The sequence below is a fragment of the Melanerpes formicivorus genome, unplaced genomic scaffold (genome assembly GCF_026170545.1).
Source record: "Melanerpes formicivorus ecotype bairdi unplaced genomic scaffold, bMelFor1.0.p_v2 SCAF_3, whole genome shotgun sequence".
NCBI lineage: Eukaryota > Metazoa > Chordata > Aves > Piciformes > Picidae > Melanerpes > Melanerpes formicivorus.
The window spans coordinates 40,234,866-40,261,855 of NW_027142355.1; the positions used below are offsets into that span (position 1 = coordinate 40,234,866).

General features: G+C 40.4%; 1 protein-coding gene across 7 annotated transcripts in view; it reads left to right on the forward strand.

Annotated features, from left to right (window-relative positions):
* PPFIA2 (PTPRF interacting protein alpha 2) overlaps nucleotides 1–26,990 on the forward strand; it is a 373,279-nt gene that overhangs the window by 301,001 nt on the left and 45,288 nt on the right. For all 7 annotated transcript variants that reach the window (XM_068170564.1, XM_068170572.1, XM_068170556.1 and 4 more), the window contains 10 exons: nucleotides 64–198; nucleotides 11,533–11,616; nucleotides 12,465–12,596; nucleotides 14,157–14,219; nucleotides 15,532–15,623; nucleotides 18,457–18,592; nucleotides 19,448–19,668; nucleotides 22,437–22,674; nucleotides 24,964–24,993; nucleotides 26,791–26,921. In XM_068170564.1, coding sequence (XP_068026665.1) covers nucleotides 64–198; nucleotides 11,533–11,616; nucleotides 12,465–12,596; nucleotides 14,157–14,219; nucleotides 15,532–15,623; nucleotides 18,457–18,592; nucleotides 19,448–19,668; nucleotides 22,437–22,674; nucleotides 24,964–24,993; nucleotides 26,791–26,921 — 1,262 coding nt within the window. The remainder of the gene's footprint in view (nucleotides 1–63; nucleotides 199–11,532; nucleotides 11,617–12,464; nucleotides 12,597–14,156; nucleotides 14,220–15,531; nucleotides 15,624–18,456; nucleotides 18,593–19,447; nucleotides 19,669–22,436; nucleotides 22,675–24,963; nucleotides 24,994–26,790; nucleotides 26,922–26,990) is intronic.

Below are 26,990 nucleotides of genomic sequence, written 5' to 3' on the forward strand. Positions count from 1 at the left end.
AAAAAAGAAATATCTTAATTTTGATGATTTTTATTTTGTTTTAATGTCTGTTTATACCTTCAGTTGGAAGACAAAAACAGACAACTGCAAGAGCGTCTTGAGCTGGCTGAGCAGAAGCTGCAGCAGACCATGAGGAAGGCTGAAACCTTACCTGAAGTGGAGGCTGAACTGGCTCAGAGAATTGCGGCTCTGACTAAGGTACTGCCCTAAGAAATAGGTTCGCTTCAGAAGCCTCATGGTTTAATGCTGATTTGCACCCTGATGCCTCATCTCAAGGACAAATTAAATGCAGTATCAGGCTGATCTGAAAGAAGAAAAGGTTTCCTGCTAAGTATGTGCCACAGTTTTAACCAAGGATGGTCTTAATGCTGCATTTGCAGTTCTGAGCATTTTGATGATGGGAACAATGGGCACCTGTAAGTTAGCCTAGGCTATATTTAGAATGGAGTCAGGCATTTCCAATACATGAGAACATTACTTATCCAAGGAGAATTCACTTTATTGCATAAGAGTTTCCAATTTAAGGGGAGAAAAGTCCTATTCCTTACACTTACTGAGCTCTTCTGGACGCTTTCATGCACCGTGCATGAGAAACAACAATGATTTTCATTCCAACAAGTGCTATGAAATCAACCCTTAGTGGCAGCTGGGGTCATTTGTACCACTCAAATGAAGGCAACCTGCAGTATATACTTAAAAGTTTTGAATTATTTTGGTTTTTAGACAAATATAAAACCCTGAGAGGACCTCAAACTGTTTGTATTAATTTTTTCTTGGGATAAATTTCTTATCTGTCAGCTTTCTTGCAGGAAAAAATTATAATTTTTATATATATATATATATACACACAAAAATAAATTTGCAGTTGTGTAGTTTTCATAGTTGGCCTCTAGTACGTTCAGGTGTGCATGTAGCTAGCGCTGCAAGGATTATCAGCTCAGGTACTATCACCTTCATAAAGACATAACGGTAACATGTTTAATTCTTTCTCTCTTGAAAATCAGACCCCCCCCCAAAAAAAATGCTTTTAAGAGGTTGTGTTAAGTATTTTTCTGATTTGTCTAAGCTTCCTTTTCTCTATGGTGAGGGAATGTTTCTAGCTATGTGTGTGGCTAGCTAGTTTTAAATTGGATGCAATTTTTTTTCTGAATCTCATGTTTTGTTTTGTTTTGTTTTCATTTATAGTGAAGCCTGAAGTGCTGAGCAGCTCATTAATAAAGTCTGGGTTTAAAGCAGTTTAGTTAAGGAGTAGGAAAAGAGAGGCTTGGGGGGGTGGGGGATTTGATTTGGGCATTTTGATTTTGTTGTTGTTTTTTCTTTTTAATATAATTTAATTTTATGTTGTTTTATTTTATTTCATTTCAGTTTATTTAATTTCATTTCATTTTTTATTTTAGTTCATTTTATTTTAGTTCATTCTATTATATTTTCTTTCATTTTATTATATTGTTTTTATTTCATTCTATTATATTTTAGTTCATTTTATTTCATTTAATTTCATTTCAATTTATTTCATTTTATTTCATTTCATTATATTTTAGTTCATGTTATTTTTAGTTCATTTAATTTCATTTCAATACAATTCAATTTATTTCATTTTATTTCATTTCATTATATTTTAGTTCATTTTATTCTTAGTTCATTTTACTTCATTTCATTTCAATTTATTTCATCTCACTTCATTATATTTTAGTTAATGTTATTTTTATTTCATTTTATTTCATTTTATTTAATTTAATTTCATTTCATTTTTTATTTTAGTTCATTTTATTTTAGTTCATTCTATTATATTTTTTCATTTTATTATATTGTTTTTTAGTTCATTTTATTATATTTTAGTTCTTTTTTTTATTTCATTATATTTTAGCTCATTTTATTTTTTGTTCATTTAATTTCATTTCATTTCATTTTATTATATTTTAGTTCATTTTATTTTCAGTTCATTTTACTTCATTTCAATTGATTTCATTTAATTTCATTATATTTTAGTTCATTTTATTTTTAGTTCATTTCATTTCATTTGTAGTTCACTTTCTTTCATTTCATTTCATTTCATTATATTTTATTTCATTTTATTTTTAGTTCATTTTATTTAATTTCCTTTCATTTCCTTTAATTTCATTTCATTTCATTTCATTAAGGCCAAATCATTATTCAGTAATTAAGATTTTGTGCTGTCCGCTTTAGGTGTATACAGATCTGAAAGAAAGACTAAATGTGGTGGGGGGAAAAAATAAGAAGAATCAGCAAAAAAAAGAGAGTTACCTGAAATACCAAGCAAATATCATTGTATTTTAATAAAAGCTCAGGTGCACATAAGAGCAAACCCTTGGCATTTTAACTTTTCTTTTTCCAGTTCCTGATTCAGCAAATAATCACATCTTCTAATGCCCTCAGTAGCTAAACATAAATAAATATTGCATTCTATTTTAAGAGGATTTCCCCTGAATTATTTCTCCAGCAATTAGGCACCAGTAAGTATTTTGCAGTCTTGAGCATGTCTTTCCTTGCAACTGCATCGTTCCTTGAACACATACGACTCACAGCTACTGTAAGAAGAAATCCCATTTCAGCCATGCGGAGCACGCAGGGTCTTCCATGAGATCCTACCGTTGTTGCTGTGACCATAAAGCTGCAGTACGCATCTCCGTTTGTCTTCTTACATGATTCCATGGGACGTGGTTAGAGAGCTGTGAGCAGAGCTGACGATCCACCCCATTTCACTTTGATGTACTTCATCAAAGCTTGTTTTTTTGCCAAGCAGGAGACTTAAGAAGTGTTATCAGAATGCTATGCCGGTTCTGTTCATTTCTCTGTGATTACTCGAATGTCTGAAGAAATTTCTTTAAGTTGAAATTGTCTTCTGGGAATACATCAGATGAAGAAGGTCAGGATATGGCCAGTAGGCCCAAGAAGCCTGCATTTTATGCTTCTTGTATACAACATCTTTTCAAGCTGTAGAGCTTATTTAAGTTAGTTTGACAGCTCTGAATATAGTCCAGGACATTTCCTCGAGCACACAAATGTAGCTTGGAAACAATGATGACTCTGTAGTCACTGCAGCTTATTTAAGTAGCTATGAATTACCTAGCTGGTATACTGTCACCACACTAGCTACTCAATGAAAGCTGTAAGATCTACGTAAGGGGCTAAATATTGCTTAATTAATACCGCCCTTGAGTTTTGTGCCTGTGTATACCTTGTCAGTGGGGCTTAAATTAGCCGGCTTCAGACTACATTAAGTCTACCTAGCTGAGCTGTGGTCACTGCATGCCTGTGCACACTAGGTAAATGATAAGCCCCCTGAATCAGCTAGTCTTTCTCCATTGCAAAACAGTCAAAACTGATTGTCTTCCTTTGCACTACCTCAATGAAAGTCTTTTATCTCAGATTAATGGGGTTAAATCCATATGAAAGAGGTGAGTTAAGCCTAATGTCTTTACCATGTTTTTATTTAAAGAAAATCATGTTGGGCAACTGAAAAACATGACTGCTTCACTGTGGGTAAAATATAAGAGCAGTTATATTCTTGTGGTGATAGAACAAACATGTTCTGGATTTGTGTGCAGTTTCCCCCCCTTCCTTGAGTTTAAAATATGCATGTCACAATTCTGCCTTCAATTTATTATATACTCCCTCACAATAAACCTGGGTTGGGATCCTGCAAAAGAAGGATGTAGGATGAGATCCTTCTATGCTGTCAGTTTGTAAAAGGATTTGTTTTTTCTCCATATATATATATATACACATATGGGCTAGTGAATGTCTTTTGCTACTTTTCCATGCCCAAACTAGTTCATAAGGAGTGAACTTCCAAAAGTTTGGACTATACAGTGAACTCAGATAAGTACTCATAATTTTACCTGAATCATTTGAACTTTTCTTTGGCTTTGTTTCCACCGTGTTCTGCCCATTGGGTGAGCAACTGGAGGGTTAGTCAGCCTGTTGCAGACTAACCTGGAATAGCATGATCCCATGTACTGTGCTGTTCCTGCCTGGCCTTTGCACTGATATCTGTCTGGTCATGACAAGAAGCACAGCTCTCAGCATGTATCCCAAGATTTAGACCGTCATGACTCATTGAGCCACCTTGTACTCACTCTCACAGTATTGATCTATTTGCCTGCCCTGGAGGAGAGGCAGTAGGTAGTAGAAAGAACCTCCCTACAATATTAACTAAACTTTTCTTTACACTGTAAGATGTTTATTTTCCTCAGAAGGGACAGACACTGGAGCATCCAGAATCTTCATATGGTTAGTCTGTCAAGCACAGTTTCTCCTTGCATGTATTCAAGGAGGGGTCTAATGGTGACAACCAGCATCTACCTACTTCCATTCACTCACTCCCATTAGTAGTCACTCTCCTCCTCGCGTGCTTGCGCAACAGAGGTACAGCATCACTTCTTTGATCACAAGACAGCAAGTAACATTTTACTCCATCATTCCTGTATGCAGGTCACCAGAAATACCAACAGTGCCTTTTAGCTGCATTGGAGAAGCACTGAGATGGAGAAGAGGAAACCATGATCATAATAAACCACATTTAGCATAGTAACACCTTCAGTTTATTTTAAAGGTGACAAAAAAAGTGGTTGAAATCTGGAAGCAACTGGGACACAAGGCTTGTTTTGTGACAGTGTGGGGATAGGGTTTGCAGTAAGTAGAGAAGAGAAAGGAGTCTACAGTGGAAAGGATGCAAAGGGGGGAAAGAAGTGCTGCAAGAAGTTTCTCTCTGAGAAAGAGAAGGTGATGTGTTGGCTGGAGAAGGAAGGTAATAAATGTTACAGGGGAAAAAACCAACCAACCAACCAAATAAAAAACAAACAGTTTTCTGGAGAGGAAAGCCTAAGAAAACTCCACATTTACAACACACCCCTCTTTTCATGCTTTCCTTTCCATGGTAGATTGTCCTGGCTGGAGGAATAAATGAAAGAAGCAAGTTTGGCAGAGCTAGATAGAAGGAGTTGCTTACAAAATCATCAAGGTGTAGAAGATAGTGGAAAATTGAAAGGAGAAGCAATAATGTGTAGATATCTAGCAAAAAAAAAAGAGGTGGATATCTATCAGAAAAGGGCTGACAAGCCAACATATTTTGTCACTTTCATAATGAGTTAGAAGTGAGCATGTGAGCAAGCAGCTGATAAGTTTGTGAGCTCTTGTCACTCACTCACCATGGTTATCTATTTTTGTTTTCCCTCACATAGCTCAACGCAATAATGCAGCCTTTCTTCTTCAGCAACTCAGTCCTTCGAAGGACAGGCACAGAAATCTGTACCATAAGAAGCAGCCAGAAGACAATTTGCAGGCAGCAGATGTTCAGAGGTCAGGGTTTCAAAACATGGAAATTGGCTTGTGCCTTTAGAAAAGTTTAGATTTTTTCCCTTCAGCTCAGCATGAGGAAGTGTAGTGGTTTGAGCCTTAACTGGGAGTTAAGAGCTCAGGTGGGGGCAAGGCTGAGAATCTCTCTCCTGCTCCCCCCTCCTCCCTCCCAACAGAGAGGGAAAAATTGAAAAAAAAAAAAAAAAAAGGAAAGGGAAGGAGCAAATCCACCAAGCAATAATTTGGAGTCAGTCTGGAAGTAGAGAGGTAAAGAGTTTTCTTTAAACAATATATATATAACAATAACAGGTAAGTTTCACAAGGGCAAGGAACAAGGATGGATGGGAGGGGGAGAAAAGAAACAAGAATACAAAACCAGTCTCTCTCTGATGTGGCACAGAGGCAGCAGGGAGAAGGATCAGGCCTGACCACGTAGGCAGGAAGCAGGAAGGCAGCCGCAGTAGCTCTCATGCAGGAAAGGCAGGAGCCAAAAGGAGGCCTAATGACTGCAATGTCCTGCTTTTTATACCCTAGCTGGGCAGGGAGAGGGGAGTGGAACAGACTCAGTTTCCCAGGGGGAAAACACCCAGAAGGGAGGGTAAAGCACCCACAAGCCCTCCCCCCTGTTTCAGATTTTGTTTCAGGATGGCTGGAGGTGGGGAGATTCAGGCCGGATGTGAGGAGGAGGTTCTTCCCCATGAGAGTGGTGAAACCCTGGAATGGGTTGTCCAGGGAGGTGGTCGAGGCCCCGTCCCTGGAGGTGTTTAAGCCCAGGCTGGATAAGGCTCTGTCCAGCCTGATCTAGTATGGGGTGTCCCTGCCCATGGCAGGGGGGTTGGAACTAGATGATCCTTGTGGTCCCTTCCAACCCAGAATGATACTACGATGATACTATGGGTGTTAACCCACCACAGGAAGAAAAGTCATAGCACCTGTATCATACAGGTGCTTCCTACATCTGAAACTGGACTTTTTTTAAACTTTTTGGGGTTTTTTTGTTTTGTTTTGTTTTAAACTAAGATGCAGAGACTTGGGAAATGTTCAGTGCCAGCAGTAACAGATGATATGAAAACAACGTTATTTTTTAATGTGTGGGCGCATTAGCAGCAGGATCAGCAGCCGAGTTTTAACAGGGTTAGAGTGCAATGATACAAGCTGCTTCAGCATTCCCTCAAAACAGAATTTTCCTCTCTGTTTACTGGCTTATACTGCCGATTTCTTTGCTGTTTCATCGCATAGAGTAAGCAAAGTGAGCATTAAGCCTCATCTTGTATCTCATAGGGATCAGGGATGGAGTTGTTAGTTTTCGTCCATACATTTTTAATGTGGCCTAAGATGCACAATTTCACAAATGTATTTATAACTGAATGTGCTGAGTAAGTGCTCTTAAATGTTAGCTGCTGAATACCACACTCTATGCTTTGCTAGTCCTCCTGTAGGGAGTACTAGTGAACAAGCATACAAGTCCTATCTTGCAAAGAATGTAGGGTAAGGCTCTACTCAGTTGCATCCCGTGATAGGACAAGGGGCAATGGATGTAAACTACAACTCAGGAGGTTCCACCTCAACATGTGGAGGAACTTCTTCACTGTGAGGGTCACAGATCACTTGAACCTCCCCAGAGACGTTGTGGAGTCTCCTTCTCTGGAGACTTTCCAGACCTATCTAGATGCATTCCTGTGTGACCTGTGCTAGATTCTATGGTCATACTCTGGCAGGGGGGTTGGACTCCATGATCTCCTGAGGTCCTTCTAACCCCTAACATCCTGTGATCCTGTATGGTCTGCCAAGCAAGTAGTTGTATAGGTTCTACTCAATTCTGTCTTATCAAAGCAAGTTGGAAGAAGTCCTTCTGTTTAGAATAGGAATAGACCGGACCAGGTTGGAAGAGACCTTCAAGATCATCAAGTCCAACATATCATCCAACACCATCTAATCAACTAAACCATGGCACCAGGCACCCCATCCAGTCTCTTCCTAAACACCTCCAGTGATGATGACTCCACCACCTCCCTGGGCAGCACATTCCAATAGCCAATCACTCTTTCTAAGAAGAAATTCTTCCTAACATCCAGCCTAAACCTCCCCTGGCGCAGCTTGAGACTCTGTCCTCTTATGAGCTTCTGAGTCCACAGCTGACCTGTCTGTCTTGTGTATCTGAAATTCTTTTACAGGAACATGGCTAACACTGGTATCTCAGCCTTTGTGTCACACCTCAGACCACAAGGCAAGAGACAGAAATATTCAGTATTTTTCTGGTAGGCTCCCAAGTCTTTCAGGGCTTATTCCAGTAGGAATATCTGGAGGTGGCTAACTCACATGCACAACAAATAAATTGTAGCTGCCACGGGCACGTCAATCCTACCTATATGGCTGGGGGAAGTCTGGGCAGGAGGCATTTGCAAACCCCTTCAGGAACAGCTGAATTGCTAGGACTTTTTATCTGGAAGGGTCTCTGTAAGACCTAGGTTGGGGCCTTTTCTAGCATAAAGGGAAATGAGAGGTGTTGAAACCCTCATTTTGAGAGCCTGTTCAAGCTAGGCTCATTAGCTGCTGCTGCAGCTTTTGTCTACAGGTAGGTTTCTGCAAGTGAGAGAAAAGGGAGGTATGTATGTGTGTTTCTGTCTCCCTAGCCCTTACAGAGGATACAGCAGACACCCTTTTGGTTCATGTCCCTACTGTGGGGGGAGATTAAGGAAGATTATTTTTATCAAGGATCTACTTATCCACATTTTAATCTTCTAAGTGAAATAACTGACAACTGTCATAGAAAAAGATCTATGTATATCTTAAACATATACCTTAATGAATTATTATCTCAACATTTTAATCTTCTAAGTGAAATAACTGAAAACTATCATAGGAAAAGACTTATGTGTATCTTAAACATATACCTTAGTGAATTATTAAAGCAGTAGGAAGCTACCAAATAAGAGAATTACATGGATACAAGAATCTTAAGAGAACATCATGTTCCTACAAGAGTGTTTTCTCTGTATAAAAATTCAGATGACATATATAATTCTCATAATAATTTTATTCCAGCACCTCTTCCAAATAATAGTTAGGCCTAGCACCACAATTTTGTTTTAAGCATTGAAAGAATAAATCTATTTCCTGCTAAGGAATAAGGTATGACATAGTTTGACTGGAAAAAAATGGGGGTTTTTAGTTTGCAAAATACTACACCAGCTTCTCAAAGATGGGTTATGTCAGAGAGCACCACACTTCAGAAGACTTAAATAAGATTCCCTTTGAACACAGAAGCGTTGGTTTGCTTATCTTCACGTTTTGCATTAACCTGAAATGAAGTGTAGAGGGGCAAGGAAGATTAAGTAACCTGCTTTTAAAGTTTACAGTGAGCTAATGAAACTTCTCAGTAGTTTAATTTTGTAGGATGATACTCCCAGTGAGTTCTGTCTCTCCCTCAAGTAAAATGGTTTTAAAGGGGGTAGAATTATTTAAGCCTTTCCCATTAATCAGCTCAGAGCTTTGGTGATTTCAAGTCCTCTCCTAACCCTTGGAGACACTTTAAAGGAAGACCTTGAACCAATAGTGCAGCCAGAACTCAGAAAGGGGAAGAGTCTATCTTTTACAGGGAGGGATAAATCTTGGCCTCTTCCTGGAAGAGGGATAGCATGAGCTGGTTTTCTGCAGTCACAGGGACTTAACAGTTCCAACCCTATCTTTCTATTTATCCAAACTGGGAGATGAAGCAGAGGTTGGTCTCTTCTCCCAGGCAACCAGCACCAGAACAAGAAGACACAGTCTCAGGCTGTGCCAGTGGAGGTTTAGGCTGGAGGTTAGGAAGAAGTTCTACACAGAGAGAGTGATTGCCCATTGGAATGGGCTGCCTGAGGAGGTGGTGGAGTCACCATCACTGGAGGTGTTCAGGAGACTTGATAGGGTGCTTGGTTGCATGGTTTAGTTGATTAGGTGGTGTCAGATGGTAGGTTGGACACGATGATCTTGAAGGTCTCTTCCAACCTGGTCTGGTCTATTCTATTCTATTCTATTCTATTCTATTCTATTCTATTCTATTCTATTCTATCAGCACTTGGGTACTGAAATAAACAGATATGTAAAAGATAAGATAAAAATCATTAAGGGATTGTCACTGGTCCAAGTTGTGATATACAGCAAATAGTTCTAGATAAGGAATAAGTTGAAGGAATAAGTTGAAATAAATTAGAATACATCTGCTTCATGATCAGAAACAGTAACTGCATTGTGAGCCTTGTCACTGATGTATATTGATGTAACTTTTGCAAGAATCTGAGTTTTGTGACCATCCTTCCTCTGAAGAGAATAGCAGTGATCTTCAAAGTTAAGCATTACTCTTGTATTTACACAAAGCAGGATTCACTCAGTGTCTTCCTATCAAAAGCTACAGTTTATATTTGTCAATCTCTGGATCACAGGCTTGTTTTTTGTCTGCTCTTTTAGCCCTCATAATATTACTGAGTTTAAGTAATGGGTAATTTTAAAGTATTATGTCCATCTGTAATTGCTTTGATATCTGTACCGAGTTACTATGACAAATTGTTTAGTGGGCAACTGCATGAAAAAGTCTCAAAAGTCAGTGGCAAAATTAGTATTTCTTCTACACATTAAAGTTTGCTCATCTGAAGATGGAGTTCAGGACCTCTTTTTTGAGAGGAGGTAAATCTGCCAGAGTGAAATGGCATTTGACGAGCACGAGCTCACAACTCAAAGTCATCAGGAGCTCTGTCTATAGGCTTTATGCACATTCCTGTTCCCATAGCAACAAATCCAATATAGCATTCCCCTTTCTTTAAGGGCTTTTTTGTTGCTGTTGTTGTTCCATTTTGAGTGATAACTCAGGCTTGTTTGATATGACAATAACATGAATGTTCATGTTTTGCAGCAAATGACCTAATTAAGGTCAACTTCTATCAGAAATAGTAATGAGTCTTCAGATGGATTACCATTTATACACTCAGTAATGATGTTCCTATTAATGAATTTTTATTTATAGGTTCTTTTATCTGATGGCCTTGATCTTCCAAAGAGATCCACCGGGGTGGATCCTTTCAATAAGGGATGAAAGACTTATTGTTTATTTGGATGAAAGGGCTTGTGTAGTGTATTCTATAATGGAATACTAAAGCTTGAGCCTTATCTCTTTGGATGTCCTTTCTGCTTTCTAGAAATTAGGGAATGTACCATAACATTGCACAGTTCTGTAACTGTCTGATCCATTAATTTAGTATCTCTGCATTGTTTTCATTCCTATAAAATAATAGAACTACAAAGGACTTTCTGACATTGGCTTCATAGTGTTCTGGTGTTTGATTTGCCATACATAAAGAAACAAAAGTCAACAACCTTAGCTTAGACAGTACCGCTTCGAATCCACTCTGTAGTAATATGTCATCAGCCAGCCATCACTAACCTTTAATCTCCATGTGTAGGTTGATAGCTTTTTTCTTTAGCAGCATTCCATGGTTTTCAGTTTCTCTGCATCAACTGCATCATGTTCACCAAGTATCAGTGTAGTTTATTCCATGTAAATAAACCAAATCTGTCAGTTAAAAGTATTAACTTTTCAGTCACTCTTTTCTTTTGAGCATTCTGTGCTGTGTTCTGTTCAGTGTCAGTGTCTTTAGTTCTGATTTTTCAATTTTGTCCCTCTCCTTTTCCTTGACTTGTTAGTCTGATCCAACCTCTTCTACCTCATCTGATGATTATCAATATGTTATGGAAGCTAAACTACAAGAAATGATCTCCATACGTAGGAAGGTAGTCCTACTGGACTTTACTTTCTATTGCTAAATAGAATCCATCTGATTTGTTTTCCTTTTCTTTAACTTTTTTTTGTTTTTATTATTTTTTTGGGGTTTTAATTGTTTTTATTGATAATCAACCATCGTGCAGTTCAGTGCTTCAGGAGCTTACGATTTGACGATGGCAGGTTTGTGTTCAAACCATGCACAGTCTGCATGTTACATTTGGCTGATTTCATTGCTCATAAATAACTCCAATGTTTTGCTGATGCTTGGATGTAACAGGCCTTTGTAGCTGACACATTTCAAGCAATGCTGTTCAGCTGCCTGTTTAAATAAAGTTTCTTTTTGGAAAACTAAGTTTGCAGTTAGTAGTAGCTTGCTTTCTGTTTTGTTTAAACTTTACTGAGAGAAAAGCCTACCAAGCCACTTAAATTACAGAAACAGTCTTTCTGTGTTTTTACAGGCAGAAGAAAGACATGGAAACATTGAGGAACGCATGAGGCACTTGGAAGCTCAACTTGAAGAGAAGAATCAGGAGCTTCAAAGAGTATGTGTACTGCAGACCACTTTCCTTCTATTAATCTGTCAGTATAGAACTACACTATGTGTGGAATGCAATGGAATGGAATGGAATGGGATGGGATGGGATGGGATGGGATAGGATAGGATAGGATAGAATAGAATAGAATAGAATAGAATAGAATAGAATAGAATAGAATAGAATAGAATAGAATAGAATAGAATAGAATAGAATAGAATAGAATAGAATAGAATAGAATAGAATAGAATAGAATAGAATAGAATAGGACAAGGTTGGAAAAGACCTTTGAGATCATCGAGTCCAACCTATCACCCAACACCATCTACTTAACTAAACAATGGCACTAAGCACCCCATCCAGTCTCTTCCTAAACACCTCCAGTGATGGTGACTCCACCACCTCCATGGGCAGCACATTCCAATGGCCAATCTCTCTTTCTGTGAAGAATTTCTTCCTAACATCCAGCCTAAACCTCCCCTGGTGCAGCTTGAGACTGTGTCCTCTTGTTCTGGTGCTGGTTGCCTGGGAGAAGAGACCAACCCTCACCTGTCTACCACCTGCCTTCAGGTAGTTGTAGACAGCAATAAGTCAAATCATACCACACTGGTGGCAGCATCTTTCCACTTTATTTAGCCATTACAAGATGCTAGTTGCAATGCTCAAAGCATTCTGCTGCTACAGGAAAGAACATGCATTACTCAGTAACCAATTCATTTCCTCTGGAATGTCTTTAAATAGCAACAGTTCCCATGATTATTTTTTTATTCTTTTTTATTATTTTCCCCTTAATGATACCAGACTGTACTTGTTAATTTTGGACACTGCCAATCTGTCTCTTCTATTCTACATTAAAGGCAAGGCAAAGGGAAAAAATGAACGAGGAGCACAACAAAAGGTTATCGGATACCGTGGACAGACTTTTGACAGAATCTAATGAGCGTCTGCAGCTACACTTAAAAGAGAGAATGGCAGCACTTGAAGAAAAGGTACAGTGCAAAGAGCAGCATGAAGTTCAGTTTAATAAAGATTCTGCCTTATGAAACATGTTCTACTTTTATGAGGAGAGAGGAACCACGCTGGTGTTGTGTTACCAAATCTTACCCAAATTATGGTCCAACTTGCACATTTGACTCAGTTGAAGAGTGCACTTGGGCATCTTCCCAGAACTGCTGTGAACTGGATATGCTGACTGTTAGGAGTCCTTGTTTTATCAGTAAGGAGTCCAGCAAAGAGCTTGTAAAGGAGCAGAATGCAACACAGTATGAGGCAGTGAGAGAAAGTGGACAAGAACAGAGGAATGCAACACAGTATGAGGCAGTGAAAGTGGACATGAACAAAGGAATGCCCACATTTCAGATACGCTGCCCCTTTCTGTATTTTAACCTGCTGATTCCAACCCTCTTCATAGATTCATACAATGGTTTGTGTTGAATTGGACCTAAAAGATCATCTAAGAGTAGAATGGTGTCACGACAGGAGAAGGAGCAGCCATCTTTGGGGAGGGAGTGTTATTGACAAGTTTTTCATGGTGTGAAACACAGTAGGTCTGCAAAATTAAAATCCAGCAACTTTTACATTCCCCCTCCTTAATCCCTGCCTCTTATGCACCTTCAGTTTGATCTGAGGGAAATTTTGTAGTGTCTTTCAGAAGGCCAAACCTGCCTGCTCCTCAACACAAAAGTGAGGGGAAGAGCAGCACACCAAACTTAGGATTGAGATAAAGAGACAAGAATTTAATATGACATGAGAGATCATGGGCACAATGCATAATCACCTTAGCTAATAATCTCATAAATCCAAATTAATAATAATCTAATTAAGCTAATACTCTAATTAATCTAATAATCTATAATACAATGCATGTCTAATCATCTAATAATACAATGCATGATTACCTCAGTTTAGCCTATTTGCAGAAGCAGCACAGTGAAATGCAGCATCAAACAGAAAGCCAAAACCAGCAGCTACCCAACTCCTACTTTTTCTGCCTCCCCTCCTGTGGGGGAAAAAACCCACACTCAAGCACAAACCCAGAAGCAGCAACCAGAACAGGAAGCCTCTCCCACTGCAATCTGAACTTCAAGCCCCGCAATGGTTTGCTCCAGTTAACACTTTCATTCGTGCAGCTAGCATGACTGTGGCATGGTATGGATAACAGCAGCAGATCCAGTTCAACCCATGAGAGAAGGATATATCCAAACAGCCTCTCAGAGGATATACTTCTGGTTTCTAGCATTGAAATAAATTGTCATACAAAGCAAGAAATAGGCTTACTGAAAGAACCTGGGGAAAATAATTATGTAAGAATGTGATAGTTCCTCAGCTCAAGGAAGATGCAATAAAGTCTCCTCTCAGACTCCTCTTCTCCAGGCTAAACACCCCCAACTCCCTTGCTGCTCCTCATAGGGCTTGTCCTCCAGGGCCTTAACTTCACTGACTTGTACATGTAAGCTACATGTATATGGTGATATCTGATTTTTAACATGCCTCTAATTTTTCTCTCTGGTTCCCCCCCCCCCCCCCCCCCCCCTTCTTTTTATTTCTAGAATGTTTTGATTCAAGAATCTGAAAGTTTCAGAAAAAATCTGGAAGAGTCTTTACATGACAAGGTACTATAAAACACTGTGATTTTATCTGGTTTTATCAAAAGTTATCTATTTGTTATTTGGAAACCTGTATACGGTATATTAATTATTCAACTAACAGGCAAAATCTTCCTGGCATCAACAATAATGTATTTCATCCCCTGGATGCCTTGTGTGGGCTTTGAGGGTCTCTAACAGTTGTTCTGAGCTATGTTCATGCTTGAGATCCAAGCCTCAGGAAGTCAATACTAAAATTCATATTCATTTCACTGGCTCTGGAATTTTTGTTCCATCAATTTTAACTCTGAAAAAGTCTTTTTGAGCAGAGTGCATACCTGGTTACATTTTCCCAGTGAAGAATGTAATTGCTTGATTTGATGCAATTCATCTTAAAAGGTGCAGTGGCATTATGCTAAATATAGATGAAATTGGCCTTTCTTAGTTCATTGCAAATTAACCCTTAAGGCACACTGAACATCTTCAACTCTAGGACCAGCAGTGTTACATATTTGTCCCAGGTCCTTTCTTAATTTCTTCTAAAATGCTTTCATTCCATTTTATTAGTAGGTGGTTTTTATTTATACAACTTGTAGAATTATTTATACAACTAGTGGTTGTCCTAGTCTTTCTGTTAGGTAGTTCCAAAAATCCAGTCTTTGTGCCACATGGTCACTTTTCACCAGCAGCAGCTCAGACTGGAACACCATCAACTTCCAAGAGCAAGATATAAAGATGCAGCTCAACAAGTCACTTAAAATGTGGTTGGTTGTCTCCAAGTCTGTGTCTCTATCAGTAAATACACAGGCCAGAATATGATCTTGGTCTCTAAAGGGCAAATGACATAGACTCATAGAACTGTTAGAAGAAACCTCAAGGATCATTTACTTCTGACCTCCCTGATATGGGCAGGAACACCTCACACTAGATCAGGTTGCCCAGAGCCACATCCAGCCTGGCCTTAAAAACCTCCAGGGGTGGGGACATGCCACATACTGAACTGTGCCAGGCACAGAGAGTGCAGTTAGTACACAAATCCATTCTGGTTCTTCTTTTCTTCACCTTAGCTGAATTAGAAGAAAAAGACAACTTTCAGGGACAAGACTGTTCTGCCAGCACTTCCTACTAGTGGAAAAGCAGTCAAGTGCTATACAACTACCTCTTGACACATTTCTTATTAGCAGTAATGAGACCTGAGTGAATTCACTGTCTTTTCTTATTACAGTCAGTGCTACATTCAGTGTAGAGCTTCCTTGTTTAACTTTACCAGAACAAGATCTCAGAATATAAATATCTTCCCTATCACAATTAAGTATCTCTTTATTATTCTCATTTCCAGGAAAGACTTGCTGAAGAAATAGAGAAACTAAGATCAGAACTGGATCAAATGAAATTGAGGGCAGGTTCTTTAATGGAACCCACCCTGTCAAGGTAAGAGTTAACGACAAGGATTTCCTCACTTCAAGCAGTGTAAAATCTGTGCAGTGATTATTACCCTTGCTTTTCATTTTTTTCCTAGGTAAAGCAGGGAGTACGCAGTGAAATATTACTGAGATTAAGAGAAGTCTTTTAAATTATGGAGTATTTTCAAAAGCATATGAAAATACCCATTTTTTTCCCTCCTAGGAGACCTTGATGTTGAAGCCATCATCTTTAATGCTGAAACTGATCAGTACATCTATGAGCATATTTATTTATTTTACCAATTATATCTGATAATTGCTATTTTTATTAGCAGGAGGTAATTCAGCTTTGCTTGGTGTATAACATGGGACCACGGATTTTTCAGCCCCAAGATGAAGGCAGTAATCAGAGAGATTTGGAAACACCATAACAGGACATTAAGTTTATGCCTGATACTAGTGGAAAAGCAAACTAGGAACAATAGGGAGGTTTAGGCTGGATGTTAGGAAGAAGTTCTTCATAGAGAGAGTGATTGCCCATTGGAATGGGCTGCCCAGGGAGGTGGTGGAGTCACCATCATTGGAGGTGTTTAGGAAGAGACTGGGTGGGGTGCTTGGTGCCATGGTTTAGTTGATTAGCTGGTGTTGGGTGGTAGGTTGGACTTGATTATCTCAAAGTTCTTTTCCAACCTGGTTAATTCTATTCTATTCTATTCTAGTCTAGTCTAGTCTAGTCTAGTCTAGTCTAGTCTGTTCTGTTCTGTTCTGTTCTGTTCCATTCTGTGCCGTTCCATTCTATTCTATTCTATTCTATTCTATTCTATTCTATTCTATTCTATTCTATTCTATTCTATTCTATTCTATTCTATTCCATTCCATTCCATTCCATTCCATTCCACTCCATTCCATTCCATTCCATTCCGTTCCATTCTATCCTTCACCCAGAACCAAAGTTCTAATACATTATTCAGTGTCAGGGACATTTTATTGTCTCTTAGATATTTACTATGACACCTACTCACACTTCAGGAATTGCAGTACCTCATTCTAAAATGTATTTTCTTCTGGCATTTATTACTTTTACCAAAGAAAATGCATTAGTACTTGAAATCCTTCACTTCTTATTTGAAATTTGACACAGTAGACATAATACCAGACAGTAATTATGTTTTTGTCAAACCATTGTATCAAAGTAGTTTGTAGTGGAGGCTTTCATGGTTTTTCCATGATCTTTTTTCCTTTTTGCATTTCCCATTGATCAATAAACAGGCATCACAGCTGTAATAGTTTATCTTTTACTCTACTAAAGTGATGTTTGAAATTTGAGACTAAGGGTTCAGTCTTCAAAGTGTGAGCATTTTGAATTCAAGGTAATTTATTCTCCTGGAAAATCAAGGCATTTCTATGCTTTGAAAGAGAGAGGGAAGTAGAGCCTAGGGAAACAGTCACACTCACAGCCTGCACTTTTCAGCAGAAATAAGTGTGGTGCTCTGAATTATTTCCTTCATTTTGGGAACCAGACATTCTCTTACTTAGCCTTTTCTATACCTGGAATTAAAGCCATCACTTTCATGAAGAGCATTCTTTCCAAAGTGGGAGAAGTGTTCAAGAGCAAAATTTATTCCTGTGTTGTTTCCCAAAAAGAATCATTAACATTCCTGTGAACCCTGTAAGTTGTCTGTGGGGGGTTGTAAACATTTCCCCCATGTTTAGGACAAAAGAAATAATGTAGAAAAAAAACCCAAGTACGTCATTAAACTCTCATTTTATGCTCTTGTAGATGGTGAGATGTCAAGCATATATGATTAGTTATTAGTGTAGTATGTCTTACATGTAACTTTTCTGCTATAATCATGCTATTCATATCATTTTATGTGTAAAGAAGCAGAAAGGGGTCAGGTTGCCATTGCTGGGGTTGAATGGTAAAATGATGCATGGAGCCTTTGGTCTTATGAGTGGGCCTACACAGCCTGTGGGCAGGATGCTTCTACCACACCAGATAGGGAACTTCTCATGCTGCTGTTTGACCAAAGACAGTAAGGCTGAGGAGCTATATCTTCCCCCAAGAACAGATACACTGAGGTCATCAAATCTGTGCCTCACCATGATGTCCCAAGATTTAGCAAGACTGGAGGAAAACCTGGGGATTAAGTTGAAGGTGAATCATTCATAACCAATGAGAACCATAACAAATATATTTATAATGTAGAGCACGGACCTACAAAAGAAAAGTGTTAAAGATATCCTCACTCAGGAACGTGTAACAAGCTAACTATAACCTCAGGCCTTCAGGAGAGTAATGGAAAGAAAACATGCAGAGTACTCCATTCAAACAGTGCCAGGGGAAGTTTAGGCTTGAGGTGAGAAGAAAGTTCCTCACAGAAAGAGTTGTTGGTCATTGGAATGTGCTGCCTAGGGAGGTGGTGGAGTCACTGTCCCTGGAGGCGTTCCAAAAGGGATTGGAAGTGGCACTTGAAGCTAAAAGTAATCATGAGGTCTTGGGTGACAGGCTGGACTTGATAATCTTCGAGGTCTTTTCCAACCTTGTTGATTCTATGATTCAGCAGCCAGTTCTTTTAACTCTCCTGAATTCATGTCAAAGTTTTGGATGATAGGTTTTACTGTGTAAGTCCTTAATTTTCAAGACTCCAAGGTTTTGTTTGTTTTCTTCCTTCATTTTCCTGTGCTATGATTTCAAGTTCTCAGTTTTAAATTATGGGGGGATTTTTGATGTGTTTTTGTCATTCATTGCATGAAAAAAAATGCTTTAACAGAAAAAGAAATCTGTGTTCATAGATGGAAGGTCATTGAACCGGTATTATTGTTACACTCTCCATCTGCTTCTGTGGTTCTTTTTACAGGCCTCACCTTGACACTTCAGCAGAGCTGAGGTATTCAGTGGGCTCCCTGGTTGACAGCCAGTCTGACTATCGGTCAACTAAAGTGATACGGCGACCTAGGAGAGGCCGGATGGGAGTACGCAGAGATGAGCCAAAGGTTGAACCTCAATTTCTTCTCATATATTCCTGATAAGAGAATACACTTCAGCATGTTAAGCTTACAGTCTGTGCTTTTCCAAGAAAACCAAACCAAAACACCAAAACAACGACAACAAAGCAGCAACAATCCGCCAAACAGGACAATCCAACCCACATAACTGGGACTTCTCTATGCATGCTCAGAGAAGTGTACTGGTGTACTAAACTCAAGGCAGAAAAGGTTGAAGTTCTGACATCAGAGTTCAAGCATACTTGTCTGCCTGTCCTTTCTGGGCCTCTTTCTGTGTAAACTTTCCTGGTAGTAATTTTATGCACCATTAGAAATTGTGTGAAAATGTTTTACATCATCCACGGTAATACTGCGAGCGTTGATGGAGAATGAGTCATTGAAGAAGTGCTCTTAAATGTTAGTTGCTTTCCTTTCTCATTCTCTAAAAGTTCAGCTTTGCAGTTATTCTCTGTGGAATAAGCCATGTGCACCCTAATTAATGTTTATAAATGTGTAAAGGGTGAGTGCCAAGAGAATGGAGCCAGGCTCTGCTGGGTGATACCCAGTGACAGGACAAGGGGCAATGGGTGGAAGTTGAGGCATAGAAAATTCCATGGAAACTTGAGGAAGAACTTTTTTCACTATGAGGGTGATGGAACACTGGAACAGGCTGCCCAGGGGGGTTGTGGAGTCTCCCTCTCTGGAGATATTCAAGACCCGCCTGGAGGTGTTCCAGTGTGATCTGGAGGTGTTCCAATGTGATCTGCTCTAGGTTATCCTGCTCTGACAGGGAGGTCAGTCTGGATGATCTTTCAAGGTCTTTTCCATTCCCTAACATTCTGTGATTCTGTGATTCCTGCTCAGGTAAAATCACTTGGTGATCACGAGTGGAACAGGACTCAGCAGATTGGCGTTTTGAGCAGCCACCCGTTTGAAAGTGACACTGAAATGTCCGACATCGATGATGATGATAGAGAAACACTTTTCAGTTCCATGGACCTCCTGTCACCAAGTGGCCATTCCGATGCCCAGACTCTGGCCATGATGCTTCAAGAGCAGCTAGATGCAATTAATAAAGAAATCAGGTATATAGCGTGAACCAGCTGTGATATACTCGTGATTACAGCTTCAGGCTTCCTTTGGTGCATGAGTTCAGGTATTGTTCATAGCAATGAGGAAACCACTTGTACATTTAAAGTATTATGGACATGCTGGAACGTGCCCAGAGAAGGACCAGGAGGATGAGCAGAGGGCTGGAACACCTCTCCATTGAGAACAGACTGAAAGAGTTGGGGCTGTTCAGTCTGGAGAAAAGAAGGCTCCGAAGTGACCTAATTGTGGCCTTCCAGTATCTGAAGGGGTGCTACAAGAAGGCTGGGGAGGGACTTCTCAGGAAATCAGGTAGTGATAGGACTAGGGGGAATGGAATGAAGCTGGAGGTGGGGAGATTCAGGCTGCAGGTGAGGAGGAAGTTCTTCACCATGAGAGTGGTGAAGCCCTGGAATGGGTTGTCCAGGGAGGTGGTCAAGGCCCCGTCCCTGGAGGTGTTTAAGCCCAGGCTGGATGAGGCTCTGTCCAGCCTGATCTAGTGTGGGGTGTCCCTGCCCATGGCAGGGGGGTTGGAACTGGATGATCCTTGTGGTCCCTTCCAACCCTGACTGATTCTATGATTCTATTAAATACATATCCACTTTTCAGGTTGTATTGATTGTGGGAAGAGAACAATGGCATCTAGATTCAATAACTATAGGAATTCTTTCCAAAATTGTTCCAAGTGAAGAGCTTTTGGCCAGTTGAGGAGAAGTACATTACAGAAGGCAGATTGACAGATTACTATTCACAGGCCTCTTCCCAAGGTCTTTCTTAAACTGTTTAGCATGACCCCACTTAATCAGTAATGACCTCCTATCAAATATTTTATTTCAGTGTTCCTCATGCTTTCTTCTGGTAATTACTCCGATGTTGCTTCTAATAAAAGCCACATTTGGGTTTAGTTTCTTCTTTTTTTTCTCTTTACAATCTCTGTAATACTTTGTCAAATTATTGGAGATGTAAAAAGGTATTAAAATTTTATTTTTCCTTAGATTTATGGCGCAAAATGATCCAGAATTTGGATTACTGACATAAAAAAAGACTCTTCTAATTTCCTTACAAACTATTATTTTCCTTTAAGGTCCTGCCCTGCCTCATTTCAGAAAGAACTGTGGATAATTTATAGACATTTTGAAAGCTGTGTTAGGGAAGAAGATTCATCACAGTGCAGGAATTTGAAGTTATCTCTCTTCACTGTATTATGTTTTCATTTGTTATACTTCACAGTATCACAGTGTCACAGTATCACCAAGGTACTTCACAGTATCGACAGGAGTCCAACCTGTCACCACAGACCTCGTGACTAGACCACGGCACCAAGTGCCACATCCAATCTCCTCTTGAACACCTCCCTGGGCAGCCTGTTCCAATGACAAATGACTCTCTTGGTGAAGAACTTTCTCCTCACCTCCAGCCTAAACTTCCCCTGGCACAGCCCGAGACTGTGTCTTCTTGTTCTGGTGCTGGTTGCCTGGGAGAAGAGGCCAACCTCTTCCTGGCTACAACCACCCTTCAGGTAGTTGTAGAGGGCAATGAGGTCACCCCTGAGCCTCCTCTTCTCCAGGCTAAGCAACCCCAGCTCCCTCAGCATCTCCTGATAGGGCTTGTGCTCAAGGCCTCTCCCCAGCCTTGTTGCCCTTCTCTGGACACATTCAAGTGTCTCGATGTCCTTCTTAAACTGAGGGGCCCAGAACTGGACACGGTACTCAAGGTGCAGCCTAACCATTGCAGAGTACAGGGGCACAATGACTTTCCTGCTCCTACTGGCCACACTATTCCTAATGCAGGCCAGGATGGTGTTGGCCTTCTTGGCCACCTGGGCACACTGCTGGCTCATATTCAGGCAGCTGTCGATCAGCACCCCCAGGAATGTGCTGCCCAGGGAGGTGGTGAAGTCACCATCACTGGAGGTGTTTAAGAAGAGACTGGATGAGGCACTTGGTGCCATGGTTTAGTTGATTAGATGGTGTTGGGTGATGGTTTGGACTCGATGATCTCAAAGGTCTTTTCCAACCTATTCAATTCAACCAATTCAATTCAATTCAATTCAATTCAATTCAATCCAATCCAATCCAATTCAATTCAATTCAATGCAATTCAATGCAATGCAATGCAATTCTATTCTATTCTGTTCTATTCTATTCTATTCTATTCTACTCAACAGAAGCATCCTGTTGAGTCTATATATGCTTAAGAAACATCTCTTTTGCCTACAGCAAAGCTATTTTAATGAAATACTCTTAAAACCATAATGCTTTAGAGACAACTATCTTTTTTTCCTCGGTTTGTAGGGGTGAAATGGGCAAATTGGTTTGCATAGTCCCTTGTTTTGTTGCATTAATATGGATTATCTTAGCAATTCCCTTCTTAAAGGTTCAATTTCATTTGTCTTGAGTTTGGGTTTGTGCTTTTGCAGCAGAAAATCAGATTAAGTCAACTCAAGATTAGAATTAGTCTCCTACGGTAAAATCGAATTGTTAGCCCCTCTCCAATCTCCCTGGAATGTCATAGGTCAAGTCCTGTTGTTGGGCAGATTCTTCAAACAGTTTTTGAGGATGGATGAATCAAGACAAGCAATGTTGTAATTCTGGTGATTTAAAAATACCCTTCTTGATATCGTTTTGGAGTTGCCTGTGATATTCATCTGAGTTTTCTTCTGCTTCAGAATCTCATTTGAAAAGAAACTTCTTTTTGTGTATTTTATTTTGGCTTTGAGGGATGCAGAGACAACCACAGCCATGTTCTTCCTTTATTTGTTAAGGTTAATCCAAGAAGAGAAAGAGTCAACAGAACTGCGTGCCGAAGAGATAGAGAACAGAGTGGCCAGCGTGAGCCTGGAAGGCTTAAATCTAGCCAGAGTCCACCAAGGTACCTCCATCACCGGCTCAGTGACAGCATCATCACTTGCAAGCTCATCTCCTCCCAGTGGACACTCAACTCCTAAACTCACCCCTCGCAGTCCAGCCAGGGAGATGGACAGAATGGGGGTTATGACACTGGTAAGAAACTTTGTGATGACAATTTTAGGTGTGATACTCCTGATCTTAAATGCTTCATCTTTTCACTGTATGAAAGGCTCTCTAACTCTTTACTTACCTCTTCCTCATACATGCAGATGGCAAACTCCCAAGAACGTGAACATTTGAGTGGCTGTAGGTTCTGTTACTGTGTCTTTGAGCGCTGCATGATTTTGTCAGGGTCATTATGATCTGGGGATCGAGGGCCTTCAGCACACAGGCAGCAGAATTAATATGCAGCTCAGCTGATCACTGGAATTACTGTAACAGATTTATATGCAATGAAATGTTAATAAAAAGGTCTGAAGTGACAAACTTAGTGCACCATAGTCTGTGGCATTTTTGCTGAGTGTAAACCTTCAGGAAATCTCTAAAAGGCATTAAAACCTCCTACTTCATATGTGTGATCATTTGGATACACTACTATATTTGGAATACTCCTTTGTACTTGGAGCATTTTGTGTGCATTCTTCATGGCAGCCTAACAAGCACTTGAAACAAGTGCTTTGCTTTCCAGTGATTGATTGAACTGATTCATTTCAACATTACAAGCAGCACACAGATACCCAGCCATCAAATTATCATGCAATGGATTACTAATACTACTCTACCTGTAAGGACATATGCTGAAATGTCTGGTTTGATCTGAAAAGGGACTTGCAAATAAAAACCTTTCATTTTGGTCCTAGACTAAAAGAAACAGTGCAACAGTCAACTAAATGAAAGCAGTATGTGTCAACATAATCAAGCTGTGGGCTACAAACCAGTTTGCCTGTAAGCACTCTGAGAGAATCAAAGCTGTCTACAGGCAGAGAGGAGAATAGGATATGTGTAACTCCATTTACTGTTTCTCTGATAATCATCATGTCACAATTGATCAGTGATTCCTTGATCTCAGTCAGAAAACAGAAATGAAATCCCCTTGCCAAAACCAGCTGGGAGTGGAGCCTGGCTATTCATTTTACTCAGCTGGGAATAGGGACTTCTTTCTACAACCATCTGAGTTCTGCTTTTGCCTGGGAGCTGACAGCTACTTGTATCTGCCTCTGCCACTCCCAGTTTAGGATGGTTTAGGATGGTGAGGGAGTTGGGGCTATTCAGTCTGAAGAAGAGAAGGCTCTGTGGAGACCTTGTTGTGGCCTTCCAGTATCTGAAGGGGGCTACATGAAAGCTGGGAAGAGCCACATTAGGATGTGAGGTAATGATAGGACAAGGGGGAATGGGAAAAAAATAGAAATGGGTAGATTCAAATTGGATGTTAGGAAGAAGTTCTTCCCCATGAGGGTGGTGAGACACTGGAACAGATTGCCCAGGGAGCTGATAGAAGCTTCATCCCTGGAGGTTTTTTAAAGGCAGGTTGGATGTGGCTCTGAGCAACCTGATTGATTGTGAGGTGTCCCTGGCCATGGCAAGGGGGTTGGAACTAGATGATCCTTGAGATCCCTTCCAACCCTAACAGTTCTGTGATTCTATGATCCTTTAGGGATTGGGCTGGAGAAGCAGTGCTGCATGAGCTTTCACAGACCGGGTCTGTGCAGTAAATAAATTACAGTATCACAGTCTCACAGTATCACTTAGGTTGGAAAGGACCTCGAGGATCATCGAGTCCAACCTATCAACGCAGACCCCATTCTACAGAATATCTTCAGTTTTCCCTGACTGAATGAGACATCCACTTAAAATAAAAACTAAAAGTGAGTTGAACAAGACACATCCCAGCAGCCTTCTACTGCTGGTTCCATGCACTAGTGGAATGGCTAATTCTGCCATTCCCTTTGCCATGGGCTAAGTGAAGAGGAAGCCCCCCTTTCAAGCATGGTGTTTGTTGATGATATTTGGTGTTTATACTTGGTGAGACACTAAGGTAAAACTGTGTTGGAGGGCTAGTGGAGGGGGTTTATATAAAAACTCCAGAGATAAAAATTACTACTACAAGCTTGCAATGTCCTCTTCTTTACTAAGCTCGTGGAAAAAGAAAGGAATTGTAGCTTTAGACTAAGCAGCTGCCTGCCCAGAATGGCAGGTTTGTCAGGGGTAGTCTTCTGTTGTTATGACAAAAGATTGTTGTTATGACATATGTTGTCCTGACGTGTGATGAATGTAGAGCTAGCAGATAATATGGATGCTGTTAAATGGATGAAATCTCTACTTCTTGCTTCTGCATGCAAGGAGAACAAACATGTGGCATTTTGTTAGGCTCCAATAAGATTTATTAATCATTTCTTCTTTGTTTTCTTTTTATGTTGTTGCTGCTTTTGTTACCAATCTAAGCCAAGTGACCTAAGGAAACATCGAAGAAAGGTAGGCTGCTGTCTCTCTCTTTCTGTTGGCTTTGAAGTCAGAACACATTCATCACGCTCCTCTGCTGTTCAGATAACCAGGTTCTTTGCCAACCACTTCTTTGTCCCCTCTGCTTCTTTTTGTTCGATTCTTGAGCATAATAATTTGATCCTACCTGGAAAGGCTTGCAAGTGCCACAGGATCACAGGATGTTAGGAGTTGGAAGGGACCTCCAGAGATCATCGAGTCCAACCCTCCCTGCCAGAGCAGGACCATAGAATCTAGCACAGGCCACACAGGAATGCATCCAGATGGGTCCTGAAAGTCTCCAGAGAAGGAGACTCCACAACCTCTCTGGGCAGCCTTTCCCAGTGATCTGTGACCCTCACAGTAAAGAAGTTATTCCTCATGTTGAGGTGGAACTTGCTGTGCTGTAGTTTATATCCATTGCTCGTCTTCATAGCTAAGCCACAGATGAAGGACCACTATTGATAGCTTGGGGCAGTAGCCTCTGCAGCACAAACTTAAAGGAATACAGTTCAAACAAACAAACAAACAAACAAATCCACAACAAAACAAGTGTGGACAAAGAAGAATTACTTTCATGGCCATTCTTGCTGGAGGAGCCAGTCAGATTGTTTGAAATCTTCTGGAGCAACATAAAATTGTGTACGGATTGGCACAGAACATGGCATTTATCTTTGCATGAGAGGAGATGGCGTTTAAGAGAAACCATTTTCTGCCCTGACAGAATTCTTTTTCATTGATGATTATTGTCAAACATTCTACTCTGCCCTGGTGAGGATGCACCTAGAGTATTGTGTGCAGTAATGGGCTCCCCAGTTCAAGAGTGGCAGGGAGCTACTGTCCAACGAGAGTCCAATGGAAGGCCATAAAGACAATTAGGTTTCATATCTCTTACAAGGAGAGGCTGAAAGACCTAGGACTCTTTAGCCTAGAAAAGAGAAGACTGAGATGGAATCTTATAAACTCATATAAATACCTAAAGGGTGGAGGGTAGGCTCTTCTGAGTAGTGACCAGAGACAGGACAAGGGCCAGTGGGTACAAACTGTAACACAGGAGGTTTCACTTAAACTTAAGGAGAAACCTCTTCACTATGAGAGTGATGGAGCACTGGAACAGATTGCACAGAGAGTTTGTGGAGTCTCCTTCCCTGTAGGCTTTCAAAACCTACCAGGGCAGCACATGCCAATGGGAAATCACTCCTGGGAAAAACTTCTTTCTAACATCCAGCCTAAACTTCCCTATTGTTCCTTCTCTGGACACCTTCCAACAACTCAACATCTTTCCTAAACTGGGGGGGCCCAGAACTGGACACAGGACTCAAGGTCTGGCCTAACCAGTGCTGAGTACAGAGGCACAATGACTTCCTTGCTCCTACTGGCCAGGATGCCATTGGCCTTCTTGGCCACCTGGGCACACTGCTGGCTCATGTTCAGCCTACTATCAGCCAGTACCTCCAGGTCCCTTTCTGCCTGGGCGCTCTCCAGCCATTCACATAGAACACATAGATAGTGTTCTATCACTAGAGACCTGTGAGAAGAGACCAACACCAACCTCTCTGTATTGTCCTTTCAGATAGTTGTAGAGGGCAACAAGGTCTCCCCTCAGCCTCCTTTTTCTCTAGCTAAATGGTCCCAGTTGTCTTGGCTGCTCTTCAGAAGACTCATTCTCTAGATCCTCCACCAGCTTAATTGCTCTTCCTAACCCATTCATTCACTTCAAAAATTAGCACAGTGTATGTTGAAACTTTCTTGGAAAGCTAATCTGCTCACTAAGGATTCCCTCTCCCCTAGATTGCAGTAGTTGAAGAAGATGGGCGTGAAGATAAAGCCACAATCAAATGTGAAACTTCTCCTCCTCCAACACCCAGAGCTATCAGAATGACCCATACCCTTCCTTCTTCATACCACAATGATGCCAGAAGGTAAGATATTTGCAGCACGAACTGGTGCTTAGCAGTTTTACTACATATTGCTCTTGTGAAACCATGTTG